General features: G+C 34.7%; 1 protein-coding gene across 3 annotated transcripts in view; it reads right to left on the bottom strand.

Annotated features, from left to right (window-relative positions):
• The window catches only part of gish (casein kinase I gish), a 253,937-nt gene that overhangs the window by 30,893 nt on the left and 200,377 nt on the right, over positions 1 to 22,667 (bottom strand). For 2 of the 3 annotated variants that reach the window (XM_081733729.1, XM_081733730.1), the window contains exons 9-10: positions 15,398 to 15,478; positions 2,574 to 2,675 (exon numbers count right to left, since the gene is read on the bottom strand). In XM_081733729.1, the coding sequence (XP_081589855.1) occupies positions 2,574 to 2,675; positions 15,398 to 15,478 (183 nt within the window). The remainder of the gene's footprint in view (positions 1 to 2,573; positions 2,676 to 15,397; positions 15,479 to 22,667) is intronic. The other variant, XM_081733731.1, reaches the window with a different exon arrangement.

Raw genomic sequence — 22,667 nt, 5'->3', positions numbered from 1 at the left:
GCAGAGGATTCAGGTGACCCTTCAGCAGCTTGGCTGGGAGACACTGTGCCATGTAATGTATTCACCGCACCTTGTCCCAACAGATTACCACCTGTTTCATTTCCTCAACAACTACCTTCGTGGGAGATCCTTCGCAAATGAGGGAGACTTGCGGAACACACTCAAGGAATTCTCTGAATCCATGAATGCAGAGATTTATCACCAGAGTATTATGCAGCTTGCAAGAACATCGGCAAAAGGTGTTAGATGCTGATGAGAGATTACTTAGAAACCTAAAGGTACGTACTGTCCACTGTACTGCTCCTTATTTATTACTGCTCTAGAACGGCAAGAACTTTTTGGGTCACCTTGTAACATTTATTAAACTACATAGTGCAATGTAGGAAAAACAAGATGTAACCTGCAATACTATTTCAATTTCGTTTCTCATTATATAACTCAATATTTAATGATATTTTCTCATTGAGCACTCACTACTTACTGATATTAAGTCAGTACTACATTTAACCATAATATACAATTTATCCCATCACTGACTCAACATTACTAGAAAAAATTCTAGTTCAACAAGTAGAACTAGTGCATCTACTGCAGACATGCTATACACAAATCCTGACGCCGGCTAAGCAAAATTATATTTTCATTAAGAGAAATTATCTGTGAGGATATTATCAATAAATAAGGTAAATTGAATTGTAAATATATGAGCGAAATTAATGTCACTAAGACGGAAAGCAAAAAGCTGTACACCAGACCGTCATTAGTACTAGAAATTATCCGACTGAAGGTAACAAACTAAAATTGGAGAGTCGTAGAGCCACGATATGATCCGATTTTGTGTGTGGAAGCCCTTTATGAGCAAATGTTGGTACACTACTGGATAGTCATATGAAATAACGTCTGCTGTGAATACACTACTCAAATGAACTGGTTTCAGGTGACTGAAGAACAATTTTTGTTTAAAGCTTCATTAATTGTAATATGTGCGGATATCAATGAAGCACGGATTTGAGTAGGCTTCTTCACGTTATTTATCGATGTATCCTCGTACAATGATTTTTTTTTTCAAAAATATACTACGCACTCCTTATGCTCGGTCAAATAGTTATATATGTAAAGTCATGATGTCTATTACGCAAAATTAAGCTGTTATTTTGTCCGAGAGTTCCGTATACAAAAATAATACAAACTCAACACAAAGATTATCACTAGTTGAGAAACTCATTAAGATTTCTTTTTTCGGAGTTTTAAAGGTGTTCGACATCCTTGTATATTTCGATTATTTTTATTTATTTATTTTTGAGTTTATCGTCCCACGTTTATTATGCTTCGAGGTTAAAGAAGACTGTGGTAATGAGATGAATAATAATAGTGGAATTAAGAGTGGGAGGAAAAGAGAGAACACCGAGAAAAAAACGCACACGGTGTTTGTCCATTATAAAAGCCCAACTGGTGGGAGCTGAGATCGAACCAGGTGCCCAACATTATCATTGCTGTTGTTGAAGTTTAGCATCCCTTTTTCGCACCAAGGTTATATAAGACGTGGATCTACGGTTGCAAATGAAATCCACATCATTGCAGTAAGTTCAAATTTTCATGTTCCCCCCACCGGGAATCTACCCAAGACATACGCACCAAAGGCGCACGCGCTAGCTACTAGACAAGCGGAAAAACCTGTATGTCGATCCTGCAATTAATTAGTTCAGTTACACACTTTTATGTTACAAATGCTAGACAGTTTCTTGTTAACAATCCCGTCGACCTGTTCGTTTAAGAGAAACAAGTCAGCGATAATTTCCCGCATCACTCGTAGACTGTTTTGTCAGTAGGTTTCTCTTTGTGACCTTCAGAATGAAAATAACACCGCTGTTATACTGGACAGATTTTTGGGATTCCAACGTAGAACGACTTATGTTCCTCTGTACCTGACATAATTGCAAAAATCTAGTAGGTTTCCTCTCCTAATGATATAGTTCTTTATGTTGGTTTCAATTTACTTATTTATTTGCGTCCCGACACCCCAAAAAGAATAAAAACTAGTATGAATTAACTGTTTTCAATTAAGACATTAGCATGTGTCCCAAATATAAGCACCCCACGAAAATTAAGTGACAGCTAAAAGTATTGCAATAAATAAAAATATTGATGCACAACCTTTCCTACAAAATAAAAAGACACCAAGTAAAATGTCACCACCTCAACCAAATAAAAGCACCTGCAAAAAGCACAATGCACTATAATTTGAAAATAGAAGGTTCGTTTTGCAGAAGAAAAATTAGTTTAATGAAGTGAAATTTAGTAAATCTATAAATAACAAAATGCTGTATAGTTTAACGAAACTTACTACTTTAAACATAAATGTGAGCTATTGGAAGTGTAGATAATTTTATAGAAGCAGAAAGTGAAAACATAAATTCATGCAAGATGAAAGTAAACACAAGAAGAACGTCTGATGACTAGACACGTGCGAAATATAAATAAAGCGAAGTGCGAAAAAGCTTCTAAGCCACCTGTAACCGAACACTTAAGACACCAAGAAAGACTACTGCTGAAGCATAAGGGGCTGCTCTCACCTGAACTGAGCCATGTTGGTCAGCTGGAGTGAGGTTTTCACCTAGCATGTTGCTGGGCTGCTTCGGAGTTTCAGACCATGCTGGTGTGCCCTTCCCTTCTCCCTGTCATAATGTCAAGCAAAAGGTTTTTTTTATAAGCACATTTCTCAAACTTCATTATAAACATTCAGCCTCACCACTGCCAGATTCACCTACGGCAGTTACGACCACAAAATTCGATCTTGTTAACAGAATATAAGATACCACATACAATCATGTTCAAAAATACTTCCCCCAAATTATTTGTGTTAATAACTTTCGAATGAGTGGACCAATTTCAAGTTACAGCAGCTTCATTCTACTAATCTGAAAGCAGAGAACACATTGTAATTGATCAACTCATTCACAAGATATCAACAGAGAAATCGTATCAGTGGGAGAGTAATTTTATATACCTATGACTGACTTACATTACCCAATCTTGTGTTCTGTATATCTAACTTTAAAACCTACAAATAATATTTTGTGCATCAAACAATAAAACGAATTACTATCCATAAATATTTTGTTACCTTAAGTTTATACCAGCGGCCTTAGTTTTGAACTTCAGAACAACGGAACTGTTTTCTGCAGAAATTTGAACGTAAATAAATAACATTCTGAAACATCTCTCTTCATGTTATTAAAAGTTCATAAAGATTATCTTATTATACATAAGCAAAGTTCCTTTTTATTCTAAATTTCCACACGTCGAACTGATATAATAAATATGAGCCGACTTAGCTGTGACTAATGATCGGCGAATTAAACCCAGTCACAAGCATTTAAATAGCTAAACACCCTGTTGTACAATCTGAGAGTGGTGGTAAACGTACATACTATATATACGAATATATGAACTACTTTCATAAAGCGGATTTAAAAATGAATGAAAGGAATGCTTTTCAGGGAAATGGGCAGCCTTATTAAAGCGACTGTGTGTGATTCCTGTTTTATTGATTGAATTTTGAAAATTTACCTAGAACATCTTTCTCTGACTATCTTGAGTTCTAGAAATATTATGAACACTCTTTCAGCACACTTCCGAAAAAAGGAAATGAGGGAGAACAGCAAAAATCTGTATGAAAAATTATTACGAGACTAAAATATGTTACTATCAAAATTAAAGAAATGATGTTGGAGTCGATGTATGGGTCTTCGTACGTTATTTTGGTACCTTGTTTCCGCATCAAACATTATCGACCTCAATATAAATATTACCCTGATATAAAATGGACTTACAATGTCTGATACTCTTCACTTAATAACACAAAAATTCTGGCACCACATCAGAAACAGTTCGGCTCGGAACACTGCGGTTACGAATTTACTAAAACAGAAACAGAGTTCCTTTCCGCGACACGAGATGTAGTGAAGTTACGAGCTATGAGATGATAGTGTCCAGTGTTTAAAAATACTCCTTGGAAGTGAAATGAAATCTTTATCTCTCATAGTCATGTCGGCTAGGCTCAGGAGACGGTGATGATGAGAAATAAATAAAATGGTGGAATGAAGAATGTGGGAGGAAACGGGAGAACCCTGAGGAAAAACCACGCACACGGTGTTTGTCCACTACAAAGCTCACTTGGCGCGAGCTGGGATCGAACCAAGGACTCCATGCACCAGAGGTGAAGGCTCTACCACTGAGCCCTTGGAAATGAGTATGACAAAGCGCAATGCACCTGCCAAGGGTTATTCCATTATAAAGGGTCGAACACTCCCCAGTCGACCATCTGGGATTTTAATGAAATTTGACACACACGTACCTATATCCCTCGTAAGAAAGCCTGTAATTTTTCTATTTTTTCTCTCTACCAGTTCTTGAGAAATTGACTTAGAAGTGGGGCAATCCACATCGTGACTTGAACACATTGATTATTTAAGTTTTCAATGAGCAAGAACTCGGTTACTAATTATGTTACATGAGTCAAACTTTTTCTGCAATAAATATATGCATCGTTGTAATGAAGTAATATGTTGAAAGTGGCATGACCATTTTATGTTCGGATATATAAAATGTCAAAGTCAGCACTTTTTAACATCACCGTTTATAAAGCTCAGTTTTTAACGTGTCACAATTTCCTAGATAAAACAACAAATACCTGTGTTTGTGTGCAGTACCTCACAGGGTAGTGAACTATATGCACCAGTAATGAAGAGCTGTTTACACTTTATTTACAGGATTTATGGGAGGTTAAAGTTGATATCATTGAAAAAAACTTTTCGCTTATTGTCAGAGCCCTATTTAACTATGTTGACAGTTGAATATGAACGTGATATTTTGGATGAACATTGCTACTTATGTAACAAACAACTTGTGTAAATTTCAAAACCTTGATGTATTTCCTTCCATTGTAAATCATCGCCTTTGTCAACAGGTATTTGAGGTTAAGAGCGGATATGGAGAATGGAAGTAAAGCCGTACGTGTGCGCCAAGTGCAATTATTTACAGATTGTGCACTTGAAAACATATATTGTAAGACTGTATGAAGAAACAACCTGCCATAGAAAGAAATTAATTGTTACAAAATAGTAGCGTTCTGTGGGTCAAAATTACAGTTCAGTATTAGTAATAAGAAATTGAACGTGCAAATAAGTAAAGAAAAGACAAGCAGACAAAGTGAAAAGGAACATAATAAACCTATGGAACAGGTTACGTAAGCAAATGATACGTGCATGTTGTGAAACAAAAATGATTTGAAATTGTGGAAACTTATATGAACTAACACTTTGCAAAACAACATACTTTTCTTTACTTTTTAAGACATGCTAGTACTTTTTGGTAACTATTAAAATCCAGTCTATATGTTCGTCCACTGCTACCTTGTAATAAAGGTACTTCTAGGGTATAGATAACATCATGTAATGGTATCCAGATTTAATCTTTCCGCAGTGGCTATGACAGCACAGAGGACAGCTGACACATGAAATTCACACGTACATTTTTATTTTCACATGACACTTTGTTGACCATACCAATGTACCACCTACTGTCACACATGCATGCAACATACACACCACTATAAAGATTATGTTGCCATTCTTCTCTTGCTTCCCCCAGATACACTGTGGTACCAAACTCGTCTGCAGAAATCATCTTCATGACTGTGTTAGCCTCAGGTAGTATAAATGCATGGTAAGAGCGAGTTCCAAGAATGGTCTTCAAGTTTGTATGTCTTTTCTATGCACTCACTTTCCCACGAGATTCTTCAGCAGACACATAAAAATAGTGTATACCTTTAATGTTGCTGTCAGCCCATTTGCACACTCCTTGTGCAGTAACAATTGGTCTTGTAGGTGACTGAAGACTGACTCTGGCTGTCGATCTTTTTGTAGTTGCTCCTACACCATCACATGGACTTTTGCCGTGGGTTGTTGCAAAATAGTACCATTCTGCTTTGATTTCGAAGACAGTTTCATGCTGACATAGACTGTAAATGTTCGTGTAATTTTTATATTGTGATCTAGCAACATTACTGAAGTAAATTATCTTATCAATCTACCTATCTTAAAGGATTTGTATCAGGTGTGTCATGAAATGCCTTAGGAATATACAGACAGTCGTAGCATTATGCTGCAAACTGTCTGATATGCAACAGAAATTGATACTTGGCAGGTTCCATTATCATTACAGTACACCACGAAAGGATGCACAGTTGCCTGGGACTTCTCCCAATGGTACTCCTGAACCTTGACCTGTATAACGAACGTGTAATTTTCGGCAAAGTCTAGTAAAACAATTAGCTCTGCTTTCTGAAGTGAAGTTTTCATGTTACTCAGGTATGCAGCTTGAGCCTTGGCTATGTAATAGTGTTCTCTAAGACTATCAATTCCCTGAGCCAATGTGTCACAAAACTCACTCACCGAGAGCTATAGGGTTTGTAATGTCAACCGGTCCGTGTGAACCTAGTTTTTAAATTTAACACAGTCATCATCTTCACGTAAGAGATCATCAAAACGGTTTATTAGATAATCTTGCACAGCCTCCTTCCTTCCACAATTGCCATGTAACATACACTGTCTCTTCAATATCTTTTAGTTTCTTCAATTCTGATTTCCTGCAAAATAATAATTTGTGGCACTTGTCACCATTCCTACCACCTAAATTACAAGGTTCCATTTCTCTGATGTGGTTCACAAATGGAAAATGCTACTTCTGCGATAATCATATACTAATTCCATCTTGTGGCCAGGTATAAGAAGTATGTGATAAATCAGGCTCCAGTAATACCATCTATTGAGAAACTCTCTAATTACTTCCATTCTCCATATCCGTTCTAAACCTGAAAGGCTACCGACAACACCTGCTGACAAAGGCGATGATTTACAATGGAAGGAAATACATCAAGGTTTTGAAATTCACACAAGTTGTTTGTTATATAAGTAGCAATGTTCATCCAAAATATCACGTTCATATTCAACTGTCAACATAGTTAAATAGGGCTCTGACAATAAGCGAAAAGTTTTTTTCAATGATATCAACTTTAACCTCCCATAAATCCTGTAAATAAAGTGTAAACAGCTCTTCATTACTGGTGCATATAGTTCACTACCCTGTGAGGTACTGCACACAAACACAGGTATTTGTTGTTTTATCTAGGAAATTGTGACACGTTAAAAACTGAGCTTTATAAACGGTGATGTTAAAAAGTGCTGACTTTGACATTTTATATATCCGAACATAAAATGGTCATGCCACTTTCAACATATTACTTCATTACAACGATGCATATATTTATTGTAGAAAAAGTTTGACTCACATAATATCATCAGTAACCGAGTTCTTGCTCACTGAAAACTTAAATAATCAATGTGTTCAGCAAGTCACGATGCGGACTGCCCCACTTCTAAGTCAATTTCTCAAGAACTGGTAGAGAGAGAAAATAAAAAAATTACAGGCTTTCTTACGAGGGATGTAGGCACGTGTGTGTCAAATTTCATCAAAATCTCAGATGGTCGACTGGGGATTTTTTTTAAATTTCGGTGATAATATATGGACTGACCCCCAAGTGAACAAGGCACATAACGAATTCGAAAAATGTAACCTCTAATCCGGAATGCCCAAGACTAAAAATTACAGTAATTAAAGATCTTGAAATATTCTTTACATATATTATAAAAAACAATACATATTAAATATATGTAAAGAGTAATATATTAAATATCGACACAGAGATCATTGACAATTGGTCTCTCTCTCGCTGAGCAACGCATCCAGAAGACACACTGAATAGACAGGAAGGTTTATTATATTCATTCTGCTGTTAAGCATTCCACATTCTTAATTATATTATGTTTCTGTGCGTTGTCTTGATTGATTTCCAGCTTAACGTTCCATTCAGTACCAAGGCCATATCAGACTAATATCAACGGCTTACCGTTCAATCAGATCAATATGACTCACATTGGAAACTGAACCTAGACTTCCCGCGTCGAAGGCCATGAGGGAGTTCTCTGTCTATTGTCTTGTAATTCATTTTGTTTTATCTTTCAGCATACTACATTTTCTAGTGGAAGAAGTTTGCAGGAAGCGAATGGAAATTAGAAAACAGACAAGAGGAAATTTGATTCATATTCAAATTGTGCACACTAAACTCCGTACACAGAATACAATGGATCAAATGAACACTTCGAACGTAATTCTACGGAGTGAAGAACTTGAACATTCACTACGCTGAGCATCATTTTATTAGAATATATGAAATGTATTTATAACAGCAATATAACTCTTAGAAGACAGTAGTCGTTCTTACTTTCTTCTTTAGTATCTACCATTCACCTAAGCACTTAAACATTCCGTGGGAATATAGAAGTCTAGAGAAGATAACATTCAATAATCATCTGTATCAGTTTCTAAAGATTCAGTAACATTTAGTCACAATTGATAAATATAGCACGAACTTTGCTGCATTAATCTGTTCTCTAAATATTGAGGATCTCATAGGTTACATAATATGGTTCAATGTAGTTTATGATTTTTTTTTAAAAAAAACTACATACATACTATATTTTGACTTACAATGACATTGACATTTTGTAACACTACATATAAACAAGTGTACAACAGTGCTCACATACTTTCTCTTTGTTCTAGAATTCTATATAAATCTAAAATTGAATGGGTTAATACCTATGTACGTAACAACAGTTTTATGGTAACACTAATGTTTGTACACAATAGTACGGCTTAGTGCACAAACAAAAAAATTTCTTCATATAGTGGGGATAAATAACTACTACATTTCGAAAAAAAAAATTGAAAGTGAAAATGCGTATTGCAGATTACAAGGTATATACATATATTAAGAGCCTAGATTTTCATCGACCGGAACAATACCGAAAATCTCTAATCCCTGGAAAATGTATGAGCATGGCATCCAGAGTTCAATTCTGAATCGCGAAAAAGTATGAATGTTGATTAATAAATTATTATTTCTAAGGTTTTCGTGGTTTTTACCAAATTACACTTACTACAAAAAACAGTGCTTAAAATGACAGTCGAAAAAACAAACAAACGAAGGCTCGACAAAAAATAATATTGAAAGATCTAGATCCTTACAATATCTGTCGTCAAGGATGAAGTAACTCATACGTGTCATTGATTATTTGGCCTAGGGATCAATGTCTCTACCACTAAACAATGCTACAGTATATAAACTTATGTTAATATAAAAATCTTAATAATGGCACGAAGCAATCTCATTTTCTACCTTGAATATAATTATACAATGCTAGCAAATATCAATACACATTTCTAAAATTTTTTCCCTCGAAAACTTTAGAATAAATGGACAGACTTAAGTACAGTTTAACGTACTCTTTATATAATACAAATATGGACTCAAATCATTATTTACTTTGAAGTATAGGAAACTATATAAAAGTATTTAACTTTCCTGATGTATGTATTAATGTTAGTTGATAATACGTTTTAATTTCGCAATTTCAACTGAACCTAAATCTTATCACATCTGACAGAAAAGAACGAGATGCAAAGAAAGAATTAAAAAAAAAAAAAAAAAAAAAAAAAAAAAATAAAATAAAATAAAGAAGAAAGAAAAAGTTCGCTACTAAAAGATGGTTTAAAACAGTCAGAAATCAATCATGCAATCGGTATTCATTCATGAGCTATGAATTCTTGCTGTATTCAATCATAACTGTTTTTTTATTTATATATATATGAAACTACGGTAAACACCCAAGCTATAAGGGGGATGCAATATTCAAAGCACTGCATGAATTCTCATCAGCACCCAGACATATGCCCATAACATCAAATGAAAGTTTGTCCTTATCAATCTTTTATCAGAAACTGAAAGTGATCGAACATTGAATGCATCTGATATGATGCAGGCACCAATGTAAATCTCATTAGAAATGGTCCATCATATAACTCTAACTTGACTATCGCCTCAAATATTAGACTTCACACGCAATCCTAACACTTTTACATTTACAACACCGGTATAATAGTATCTCGATAAATAAAATAATTTAGCTTTCCAGGGAGTTGCTTATGACAAATGGGAAAGAAAAAACGTTTCAATAAACCGAGGTTGGAAAAAATCTTAATGAAGAAGCTAGTTAAAAAACACCCTAGTTCTTGTTATTCCTTTCCAACAACTTCAATTCTAGTTCTTGTAGTTTCAACGGAACTATAAAGAACTAGACGTCATTTTGGATATGTTTTCTATTCGCGTCTTACACTGCGTTCGTCATTGTCAAGGATGAAAGAAGAAAGAATAGGTTACAGGATTAACGATTATGAAGAACCAATTAAAGCAGCATTTCTCAAATTGTGGTCCCTGAAGTTCGCCCTTGTGGTCCTCTTAGACTTGCCACTAGTCCAAAAAGAACAGAAGAAATGAAATTCAAGTGAACTGCATATTTTACACTATAAACTGCGAATCTCGAATAGGTATAGATTATACCATTTAGTAAGGTAAACATTACACAAATTCTAATATCTCGTATAGCTGTATTATAATAAAAATAGTCTTAATAGCTTTGACTTATTAACCTTCCCCTCTCTAATTAATACTATTTTAAAAATATAAATATACTGGTACACTTAAAATAAGATAAATTTGCTTTCTAATGGGACAAGAATAGGGTGATAAATAGAACATTCTGACTAAAAACATGAACCCTAATTGAAAAAGATTTGAGAAACGCTCAATTAGAGGATCAAAAATATAAAGAACACAAATGAAATAAAACAATGAAAACGAACCTCTAAATGTAAAATGACGGGGCAAAGGGAACATCGTCAAGTAATGTTACGATCATATTGAAACAAAGATGCTAGAGGGTATGGTGGCAGGAAAGAGGCAGGGGGCGAAGGAGGCTACAATTAATGGACGATATTAAAACAGTAAAATCGTACATGAAGACTAAGAGGTTAGGAGAAGAGTGTGGAGCATGGGAGCTTCTAAATTGCAGCAAGCGACCTGTCAATAATGGCAGAATACCTATGATGATGTTTGATTGGGGAAATCCTGATCTACGCTTTGATAGCTACCACTTTGGAATATCAGGTATTTTTCTTTACACTGTATTAGTGTTTTTTTTTTTCATATATTTTTCCCTCTCTTTTAACCTCAATCCTTCACTCTTTCATCCTCAATAATGAAGACCATATAATGTCCCTCGGAATAACTGGAAAAAAGTTTCCATCTCTCTCTGACAGGAATTATAAGTGCTAGATTTCAAAACATTTATGTTTATTCGAGGAATTGATGCTAAATGAAGGATTTGCGAATTTCGTAAGGCTAGGGATCATTCTATCCTTTGTTACACCAGTGGTCTGAAGTCTCTTATACGGCTCAATTGCCAAATATTGAGTCATATATTGACTCTACATATATGAAGTTTTACTGTCGTTGGTATATCCATTAGTTTTCAAGTTACACCTTTTAAACAGCTAGAAACAGTTCACTGTTTTTAAATGAAGTTTTCGATTCATTTTTAATTCAACTTTTTTTTTCTTTCTCCCACTTTATTTTTCCTTCTACATTTAATAATTCCCAACAGTGTGTGTTACATGTCAACATTTCGTATGAGGAACACGAAGCTTTGTAAGATTTGTGCACTAAGTCGTTCACTATTTAAACTAGCTTCCTACTAAACATCAAGCAGGGCAAAACTAAGGCCACTAATTTAAACAAGTAATTCAATTACAGGTCCTAGAGGAGCTAAATGTTTCTAATTGGGACAGACGTCCTACGAATGTAACAAAATACCTAACCTCCAAAACCAACACACTGTCATCTTCGTCGCATTCAATTTCCCTCTTTCCATGTAGCAGAAAAACAACAATACATTCAGTTAATGTTCAAGAACATATGTTTGAGGAAAAAAAATAAACAAAAGAACAAATTTCCAAAACTACCTTTAAAACAAACAAACAAAAAAAAAAAAATTATCACAATATCTTCAAGGTAAAGCTGAGCAGCAATAAAATGACAGGCCAATGCACTTGGTATTTTAACTTCAGTAGAAATATATATTTAAAGAGTCTGGAACACTTCATAGCTTTAAATAAATGTGCTAAGTTACATACAAATCCAGAATCTGAAGAGTACGTCATATCTAAATAAAGAACAAAGCTTCACATTAAAACTGCAGCCTGTGCAAGTAAATTTTCTTGCAAGTCAGAACAGTTTCAGATCGCTAGATTCTCCCCCCACTTTCGTAGAAGAAAAAAAATCCTCGCCTAGTTATTTTCAACTAGCTATGAACCTGACCCATTGCATAAAAATGGCTTTTGTATAACAAATCTCATTTTGGGAAACTTTTTTCAGCTCCGATACTTTTCAAGTTTACGGAAACCATGAATCGGTTCTATCAAAATACGTTGTTTTCCAAAATAAAAGCTTATCGTTGTAGTGAACATTTTCTTTAAAAAAAATGAGTATGAATGTCTAACATCCGGTGAAAAGCGAGTTCTGTTGATATTCACTGCTTCTTATAATCAAGACTTAAATGAATTCGCAGAAGCATCTATATTTCTATATAGATTCATCTATATTTATTGCACTCATTTAAAGAAATATTTTGCCTTCTGCTTAAACTACCCGTAATATTCAAACTGAAAGATTTTCATGAAGTCTTAAGGACAGCATATTAAATTATGACGCAAGAAAATGGATAGAAAATGTTGTTCTAGACATGTATGATATTTTTTCAATTATAGAAACAAAACTTCTTCAAAACTGTTAAGCCGATGAAATTGGTATGATGGTTTTAAATTAAGATGTTTGAAAACAATTTTAACTCTAACTCCTTAAACTCATAACAAAGCATGAATTCGGTTACATACTGCAACTTTTTTCTGGCTTAAAAAGCGAGAACAGAAGGTTAGAACGATACTTGTAAACTTTTGTACCAATGAATTCCAAGGGAACCTGAAATAGTTGCAAAATTACAGAACAGCAACTATGATGATTCAACCGAGTTCTGCGTGTTTTTTTAAGATGTATTGCGTGTATTGAAACAAGTTTAATAATATTCTCTTGTTTGTTTTCCACCCAAAAGGTGATGAAAACAACAAATTAAGTTACTACACTCGGAAGTTAAGATGAATGATAACGCGTTCTAAGAGAGTTGGAACTTTTTTTTCTTGGTGTGTGTGTGTGTTTGTGTGTCTGTGTGCGCGCGTGTGTGTTTCAAACATTTAAATAATCTGAATCAGTTGATTACTACATTTTCTTTCTTTTCTTTTTCTTGATTTGATTTTTTACTTACTGAAATTCGCTAGAGGTTGTTCAACCTACGTTTGGCCGATTTCGTTTCTTCCCCCTCCCAGGCAGAATGGACTCACCCGACCTAGCTCGTGGCGTCCTGCAGTGTTGTGCAGTGGCTTCCTGGAGACGGAGTTGGTTTTCCGCGTGGACGACAATAACGCACAAAACAGGACCACTGTTGTGAGTGTTATGTTAAATTTGTTTCCAAGTGTACGGGTTTCCGCTCTGTGACCAAAATGCCGCCCAAACTAAGCCGGTTTTGGGAAGGCTATGTTGCGGCTCTTTATGGCGCCCACTTTAGTGCTTCTGTCATTAGAAAACAGTGCAGGAAGAATGGTTGCAACATCAGTTTAAGTGGAATAAAAAATGTTATTAAAAAGTACAAGGGCAACGAAGCTCCACCATTTGGATCACTAACGAAGTTGCCTATGAAGCGGGAATGCACCAAGGCCACCTCCACCATGCAGAGTAAACTTCGCAAAATGGCAATGCAAGAAAATCCGCCAATACAAAGGTGTATGGCTAATCGTTTTGACGTGTTTTTGGGGACTGTGAGCCGGACGTTACACCATCAATTCAAGCTGGAAAAAAAATCACGAAAGCTCGCGGCTATTTTTTCACGGATACCCATCAAAAGGAACGAAAGTGTAACGCCCGGAAGCTGTACGAACGGCATCTGGCAAAATAAAGGTGGATGTACGTCGTAACACTCGATGAAGCATGGATTTACCTTTCCGACTGCGGCAAACCGAGAGCCATCATGTACCGAGAGAAAGGCGCCAAGAACTTCAGAAGGTGGGTCCGTGTCTGTAAAGAATCGTTCCCAAAAGGGTTCATGGTCGTTACAACCGAGGTAAACTGAAGATTTGTAGAGAGGCGAAGAACTGCAAAATAAATTCGCAGTATTTTTAGGAGCAGATCATGCGGCCGATTTACGAGCATGAGATTCTAACAATGTACGGAAATGACACCAATCTGGTGCGCATTCACATAGACAAGGCCTCATCACATACCTCACGATCATTCCTCGCATTCTACAGGGAGATGGGAAGAGGCAAGTGGTATACAGGTGATACCTTTCAATGAGGTACCTGTTAAATCTCCAGATGCAAGTCCTATGGACTATTATGGATTTGGATTGCTGAAGCGGGCTTTGGGAAAACGGCGTGTGACAACTGTGGAAGGACTTGGGAAAGCTGTGCAAAGGGAATGGGACAACATTCCCCTCCCAGTTCTTTTCAGAGATGCGTATTACAGTGGAAATTACGCTGTCGGGCTATTGTTAGGAACCAAGGGAAACACATCGAGCACTTACGAACCTGGCGCCATGGATTCTTCTGAATTTTTAGGTAAGTCGAAATTGGCTAAATGTAGACTGAACAACCTCTGTAGTACCCTCCAGGAGACAAATGGAACTTAAATTAAGCTTCTCCACAATGCATTTTAATACTCACATGTTACATGTATATTTCTTTTTTTTTAAAAAATTACACTTTAAATAATTTATGTATGTTTTTATTAATTTTTCTACTTTTTGAGTATCAGTACAAGCTACAAGTTAACAACAAGTACATTTACGATAAAGTGAAGAATCAACAATTCACATAAAGGAAAAAGGAAGTACGATGTCTTTCACTATTCACCAGTTTGAAACAAATACAAATCCAATTTCAGATAGTTCCTGAATGCAATTTAATTTAGAATTGAATCATTCGTGCAATCTTTATATATACACAATGAACAATACGCAACCACAAAATCGCCGAATTTCCAACAATTAAGAGATAAATTTACACTGAAGCACATAAAGACGGGCATATAATTACTCTTATTGTTATATTCATACGATTACTATTATTCATGTAAACCCTGAACATGCCAACTGATAAATATTAATTATGAACATAATTAAGAAGAGCCTACAGGAGTACACAGTACATGCAACATGATTGCTTCACTAGAAAACGCCACACACCTTATGTTTACAAAAATGAAATTAACTAATGCACAATTCTCACATGCAAATAAGAGCCATAAAGAGAGAAACCACGTGTCACTTACCCTGTTTGCAGTTGGATGCCTATCTCTATTAGGGGAAACCACTATTTCATGTCCTGTTTGAAGAGATCCAACAGGTGTGGACTGGAAGAAAGGAAATAAAACAGTCATGCAACCGCTTGCGAATTATAAATATATTTTTAAAAAAAATAAAAAAATAACAAGAAAAAAAGAAACTGTAATTACAGATCATCCAAATAATATATATTTATTTATCTATACATAAAGGTAGTTCAAACAAAAGTTTTTTGACAAACCATTCAAAAGATGAATTTTAGCAATGCACAAACATTAATAAAATCAATCCATAGATTGGTATTGTACTTAAGTTCTGTTCTACTGGGCGACTGAACTGCAGAATATGCACCCATTTTACTTACACTTCCAAATTATTTGAATTCAAAACCTCTCTACCTTCAGCGAATGTTTTAAGTTATATTCAAAAACCTTGCATATTGATCTTTCTTTGAAGCTGTCATGTCCAAGGAATTTTGTTCTCATAAGTACGTTCACAAGTAAGATTTTAAAACGAAATCTTGCTATAGGGTGTGGGTGCCGGCAGAAGATATTACAAAAAATGCTTGTTTAGAGACATTCAAAGTAAAAATAGCGCAATTTCATTTTTACAAAATAACTAAAATCAAAAGAAAGAAAGAAAAAAAAAGAAAAAGAAAGAAAACTATGTTCTAGAATTCACACATGTAAATGAGGTAGTATGATTTTCTGAGATAGGTTTATGGCTAAAAAATGCCGTGATTACATTATGATGTCATAATTAGATCATATTTCCTCATTGTAAATAATCTGTTCAAAATTCTTACTACAGCAATACTTACTAGTTTAAAGTAATTTTTAAGTTTTATAGCATTACATTTTTCAAAATTTAATTTATTTTTCTGTTTTAGTTATTTGGAATTAATAATAATCAGGACTGATCAGCTCTCGAACCATTCGGCTTCTCTGTGATGGACTTTGTCAATATTGACAATAGCCTACCACTGAAAAGCTGAAGGAAGGATACATGAGTGTACGGCAAATATCATCAACATACGACTATTTGGGAACCGAACAAACTACTTTACACACATTATGGGGAGCGAATAATAAACATTCATTTACGATCAATCTCGCTAAACATGAAAATATTAATACTTATCTTGACAGACTTACTTCACAAAAATATCAGTCTTGTAATATTCGTGTAGAACTCAAGATTTTTACAACTGAATAAACTTTAACAAATGAGGTAAGAGCTCTATTATTTACAAATAATTTACTGCTATTTAAGTATTTCTGATTGATAATATTTTATGACTGGTGAAAAGCAATTGAAGAACTATTCAGTTTTGAGCGAAAGCCTTCTGAACTTGACTACAGTTTCCGGATATTGAAAATTTGTTTTCCAATAATTTTCTAGGTATATATGATACTTTTCTCATGATCGTTCATTTAATATATGTCATAAAATTTATACTGAAATATAAAAATTACTGACTTCTAAGATTTATTACAACAAAGAAAATCTTACAACCAGTCAGCATCCTACCAACTATTCCCATAGCCCTTTCTTGTAAAAAGATCTGAAGCATACTAAGATTTTACGAAAGAGTAGTTAATATATAAATCACAAGCGGTGCATGACTGACACCCATCTGTTCCGAAGTTTGGAATTTGAGAATGTGTTAGTCACCACAAAAAACGGTGATCAGCCACAGTACAGTTCGCTAGCTTCAGTCCCAATACTTACTTTTGCATTTTCGTTTGAACTGCCTTTACATCATCATTGGAATATCATACTACCTTTACTGAAAACATACTAGCATTTCATATCTACATAGAATTACAACGATTCAAAGCGTTACGTAATTTATACGAATGACCACTTATATAATTGTTTACATTTTCTTTTAGAAAGATAAAAACCTGTAACTTCACTACAAATTAATTGCTCTCAAACATTTAAGACCATTTATATAAACGGACTCATAATTTATTGCAGTAAGACCGAACAAAATTAAATTGATCTAAGTATACAGGGTGTCTCAAAAGTCCCCTGACATACGGTAACTGTTATTATCAGAGTTACAACAAAATGTAAGAAAAGAACAGTCTCCAAATATGATGTTCTAAATCTAAAGTGAAGGAATTTTTTAAATCAGTCGAGCCATTTGAGCTGTACGCTCTTTATGCGCCCAATGTTAAATGAAAATGCAACGTTGCCATTTACCTGGACCCACAACATAAGTGAATGAATTTACTGTCTTTTACGCTAACATGTTGATGACCAGCCCCCATTTCAAACAGTAACTTCATTCACTTATGTTGTGGGTCCAAGTAAATGGTAACGTTGCATTTTCATTTAACACTGAACGCATAAAGAATGTACAACCCAAACGGGTCGTCCGATTTAAAGAATTCCTTCACTTTAGATTGAAAACAACATATTTGGAGACTGTTTCCCCTCTTACATTTTGTTGTAACTCTGATAATAACAGGCTTACCCTATGTCAGGGGAACTTTCGAGACATCCTGTATATATAATGTACATTCACCTGCAAACATCGATATCGCCCTCTGAAATTTCTTTCTGTCAATAGCTTTGAAGTAGACAAAAAAGATCTACGCACAGCTTCCACTAATGTTGAATGCAACTAAGATGTAAGTTTTCCGTAAGTTATATCAAACTATTGTATATCGATATCTCACACGACAAAACAGATAATTTCTTAAATACTTTTAAGGTCAATCTGATTGAAATATTTCAACTGTCAGATTTCTGCTGTTGCAAAATTAAAATGGGACAAGAATTAAGTGATTCAGATCAACGAAACATAAGAAGCTCATATAAATTATATGTTTTCTAAGTAACAGATATATATATACTTTAGATTTGCCTAGTATTTTAATTTCGTACGTACTACAGAAATCGAACACCTGAAGTATTACCCTTTATAATCTTCTCAAGAATACTAAGGTAATTATCTATTTTGATATTTAAAATGTGGCCTTACGGTTAGGTGACAAAATATTTTTAAATCTGCCAATTCACTTGCCAGTTCTGAGAAAAGAAACTAGATAGAAGGAGAACATAGATTTATGCTGACAATTGTCTAGTAAAAAAAACAAACAACACTGTTTTTTTATAGTTTCATGTGATATACACGATAAAATGAAGAAGCACTGTCTTCACGAATATCATGCACTGTCTTGCCATGCAACTTATCATTTTTACTCTTTTACTGCCCTTCCAATTAACTATATTCTTCAAGAAACGATATACGTAGCGCTTTCAATTTTCTGATAGTCAATTTCCAGACTGTGATATAACTACACAAACTTCAGCTCTGCTCAGCTCAACTATCCTCTGGTCAATATACAGTCGACCTAACACTCCTGAGATCTCCTTTACGATTGTTTCATTACCGATTCATTGAAAAAATAAAGAGTCATTGATCTAAGTTTCAACGCTTTGGACGAATAATTAGTACTAACAAATTATAGTGCAACTAAACATTGTAGTAAATGTATTTTAAGTACTAATCAGTGAGTGCTAAAAGAAAGAAAATTAAATTAGTTATCCATCAGATAATTTGTAACTATACATGTCAGAACTGTTTTAAAAGAAGACATTAAGAAATCAGAAGGATTCATATAAGTAACATACTAATGCAACTCAATTTTGCTTGCTTCAACACTAAAATGCAAGTTGTCAAACTACTAAATGTCACCGTACAACAAGAAAAGCCAAAGCTAACTGCAACCACCCATATGAACATGCGGAACTTCTAATTTTGGTACAGGAAATTTCTATCCTATATCTAAAGTGTGTAGACTATGGTTTATATCCAACTCATTATTCTGATATGTCCATCCTTGTTATTAATCCATTCTTTTTGAAGTTCCGTGACTGTTCTTTCTAACCACTCGAACAATCTGTTCTGATAAAGTAAATTAGCGAAAACAAACTCCCTTTGCAAATGGAAAGCAAACCCGGACCTCAAGAAAAAGTTAAGGGATTACTTTATTCTGTCACAAAGTAAGTCTGAGAATGATGAACTGACATCCAATAGTAACAAATGACCAGAAGTCGCCGTCATTAGTATTATTAATAAAAAAGTTTTATACTGTAAGCTAGATGAATTTACTACTAAAGTGTAAAGTACGCTAAATATCCACATTACCACTGCGAAAAAATAGCAGTTACAGATGTAATTACAGAAGCTCATGGGTATTAAATTCTAATTATACAGGTAATTACTTTCTTTTTTAATATACAGCACTAATGCACAACTACTTCATCTATATACGGTACTTAAATGAAAAACGACATTGTCCTGACTATTTAGGATGCATTACCAATACTTAAAGTACAAAAAGTGTTCCAAAACCAATGAGACTAACGGAGAAAACCGGTATTTTCTCTCACTAAATCTTCTACTGGCACAAACTCAATTACATTCAAAGACTGAAAAAACCTCGCTGGACAAGATTCAATTCTCGGTCTAGTCATATTTCTTCTATTTCTTTCTTTTTCTTTTTCTGCTTTAGAAACATCAGTGAGACTATTATGGCAATACTGATCTGGAAGTATTCCTGTGATAAGTGTGTACACATCCTTTATACAGAGGTTTTAATTACTTGTTCAGTTACTGGATCCATAAACTCTTATAATTGATTTATCACCACTGAAGCACTACGCCTACGTATATGATTAGTGAGTTACGTAACACGATTTAAGCCTTAAACTATCCTGTAGATAAAGCAATCGATAAATTTGCTTTAAGTATCTATGATCTTTTGAACTATTTTTATGTTCACAAGAATGCTTCCAGGTCAGTATTCTGATGTGTGTTTCTTACGTTCAATTAGCAATTTAATAAAACTAGATTGGAGTAACGAATATACATTGAAGGTAAACTCGTTAGGATATAAGATTTAGATTTCTGGGCTTTCGGCAACTATGGTCATTTAGCCCGTCACGTATGACGGATGACGTCCCTCGGCGACCACACTATCCGGGGAAAGGGAAGGAAGAAAGGAAGCGGCCTGAGACCTATAAGTTAGGTACCACCCCGGCATTTGCCTGGTGTAAATGAGGAAAACCCAGTAAAACCTAATTCAGGATGGCTGGTCTGAAAAAGCTTTTTACATTTTTTTCGACCGAGTGCCCCCACTGGGAATCGAACCCAGAACCGCTCGCACCGAAGGCGAGCGAGAGCGTTAGCGACTACGCTACGCGGGGCCACCGAAGGTAAACTCATATGTTTAAGAATAATCATCTTCACTTTGTCTAAATGTTTTTGTAATGTTCCCGTACAGTTACCTTAACTAACATTTAGGCTTACTGCTTCAAAATGAGAAATTCTAAATTAAAAATCAAACAATTACATGCTCTTTGAATAGAGTAAATTGAGACAATACAAATTATTAAACCATTAAAAAAAGAAAGTTACGACACGCTACGTCACGTCATGAGACTAGGAACTAAGGAATTTGGTTCGAATATAACATGCGACCACACACAACGTAAAATATGCTGTGCTAGGTATGCTGCAGGTGCTTGTTCCAGGACGTCTATGACACATGGAAGTAACGTTTGAATACGACAAAAGCAGTATCGTTTCGAGAAAAAGTAATAAATAATAATAAAAAAAAAAGAACTTTGCAATGACGAAAGTTTCTCAGTAATTTTGGAACAATCTGAGTATGTTAATATTATGAGTTACTCTACTATGTGGAAAGGGTCTGGCGACGTTACTTCTCTACAGTACTTCATTACTACAAATATTGGTAGTATCGCTGGTGACTAGATAGATACAATCATTTTAAGAAAGCACTACAGCACCTACACAATAAAAGTTCATAACCGTGCACAAACCTTATCCGATTTTGTTTTTCCAATATGTGAAGGGAGAACGTTACGCAAGCTTCGAAGAATGTAAAAATTTGGTGGCTACGCATTATGCAGCATGCAAGATAAACATGCACAGATACAATTATTTAAATATACACAACATATACCACACCATTCCCATTAAATCATCTTGTAAAACAAACAATCTTTATGACAAATACTTTCATTAGAATCGCACGCTTCAACCAATATCAAATGTATATGGAAACCATTCTGAATCCCCCTCACAGTCTACTGAAATGTTTTAAAAGAGTGAATTAGTATACAAAAGTCTACTTGCACACGAATTTGAAAAGTCACTATCGCATGGAAATATTTTCCAGTTTTGTTTACTAGTATAAGCGCTGAGGATCAGTATTATTATTAGACTTGATATAACATGCCTGTATTGCCTTTTATTCATATAAACCATACAGTTATCTCGGAATCTTCGCTCAATTCAACTCTCATATAATCAGGAAAGTTACGGAAGAAGGTATAAAATGGATCAACATGAAGAAATGAACGAATAAAAATGTTATACAAAGAATGAAAATAATTATTGGGCCCAGAAACTGATATGGTTATCAAGTTTAGTGTGTGTGTGAGTTAACCACTATGCTCCGCTGTCATATTCTAGGTCAACCACACATTTTCACCGAGATGTGTTTATATAAAATTGTAAACCAAAAGAAAATTATTCTTCGTGTAGTAAACGCTACATACACGATCCATTTGCCTGCTGCATTTTTTTTTTTTTTTTTTTTTTTTTTTTTTTTTTTTTTTTTTTTTGTGACTATCATTCACGTATTGACTCATGATCGACGATGTTAACCTTATTTACATTCAAAGACCACAGACTCAAATTTGATGTTACTTTGACAGATCTTCCTAAGTAATTCTCACTTACTTTTGTGAGATAACATTTATACAAGGATTATTTCCTGCAGAATTAGGGAATGTAAACAATTTTTCTGTTATTTTCAATTTTGACAAAAACAGGAAATTCTGCTGAAAAAGGGAAATTTATCGTATGTTTTATATATGGATCAGACCTCATCTATTAATTATCAACATAACCCGGAATCCTCATACTTGGACGGGGAAGAACCCTCAAGGTTCTCTGTAAATATGTGGTGTGGTATGATTAATATGTTAATCGGCCCTGTTATTCTGGGAGAAAATACATAAAAAGTTACCTCTATTTACTGTTAATTATTTACCAGAAAAGAGGAAAGAAGTGACCTTGGAAAATAAGACATAGCGTGTACCTACAGCAAGGTAGAACTCTTGCCCATTTCATCAGGTAGGTGATACAACATTTGAATAACATATTTGTGAACCGGTGGATTGGCTACGGTAGTCTTCTCATTTCCTGGT

The sequence above is a fragment of the Thermobia domestica genome, chromosome 12 (assembly GCF_964235325.1).
Source record: "Thermobia domestica chromosome 12, izTheDome1.hap1.1, whole genome shotgun sequence".
NCBI classification, from domain to species: domain Eukaryota; kingdom Metazoa; phylum Arthropoda; class Insecta; order Zygentoma; family Lepismatidae; genus Thermobia; species Thermobia domestica.
The sequence above is the reverse complement of the archived record's forward strand: the minus strand, read 5'-3'. Positions and strand labels throughout refer to the sequence as shown.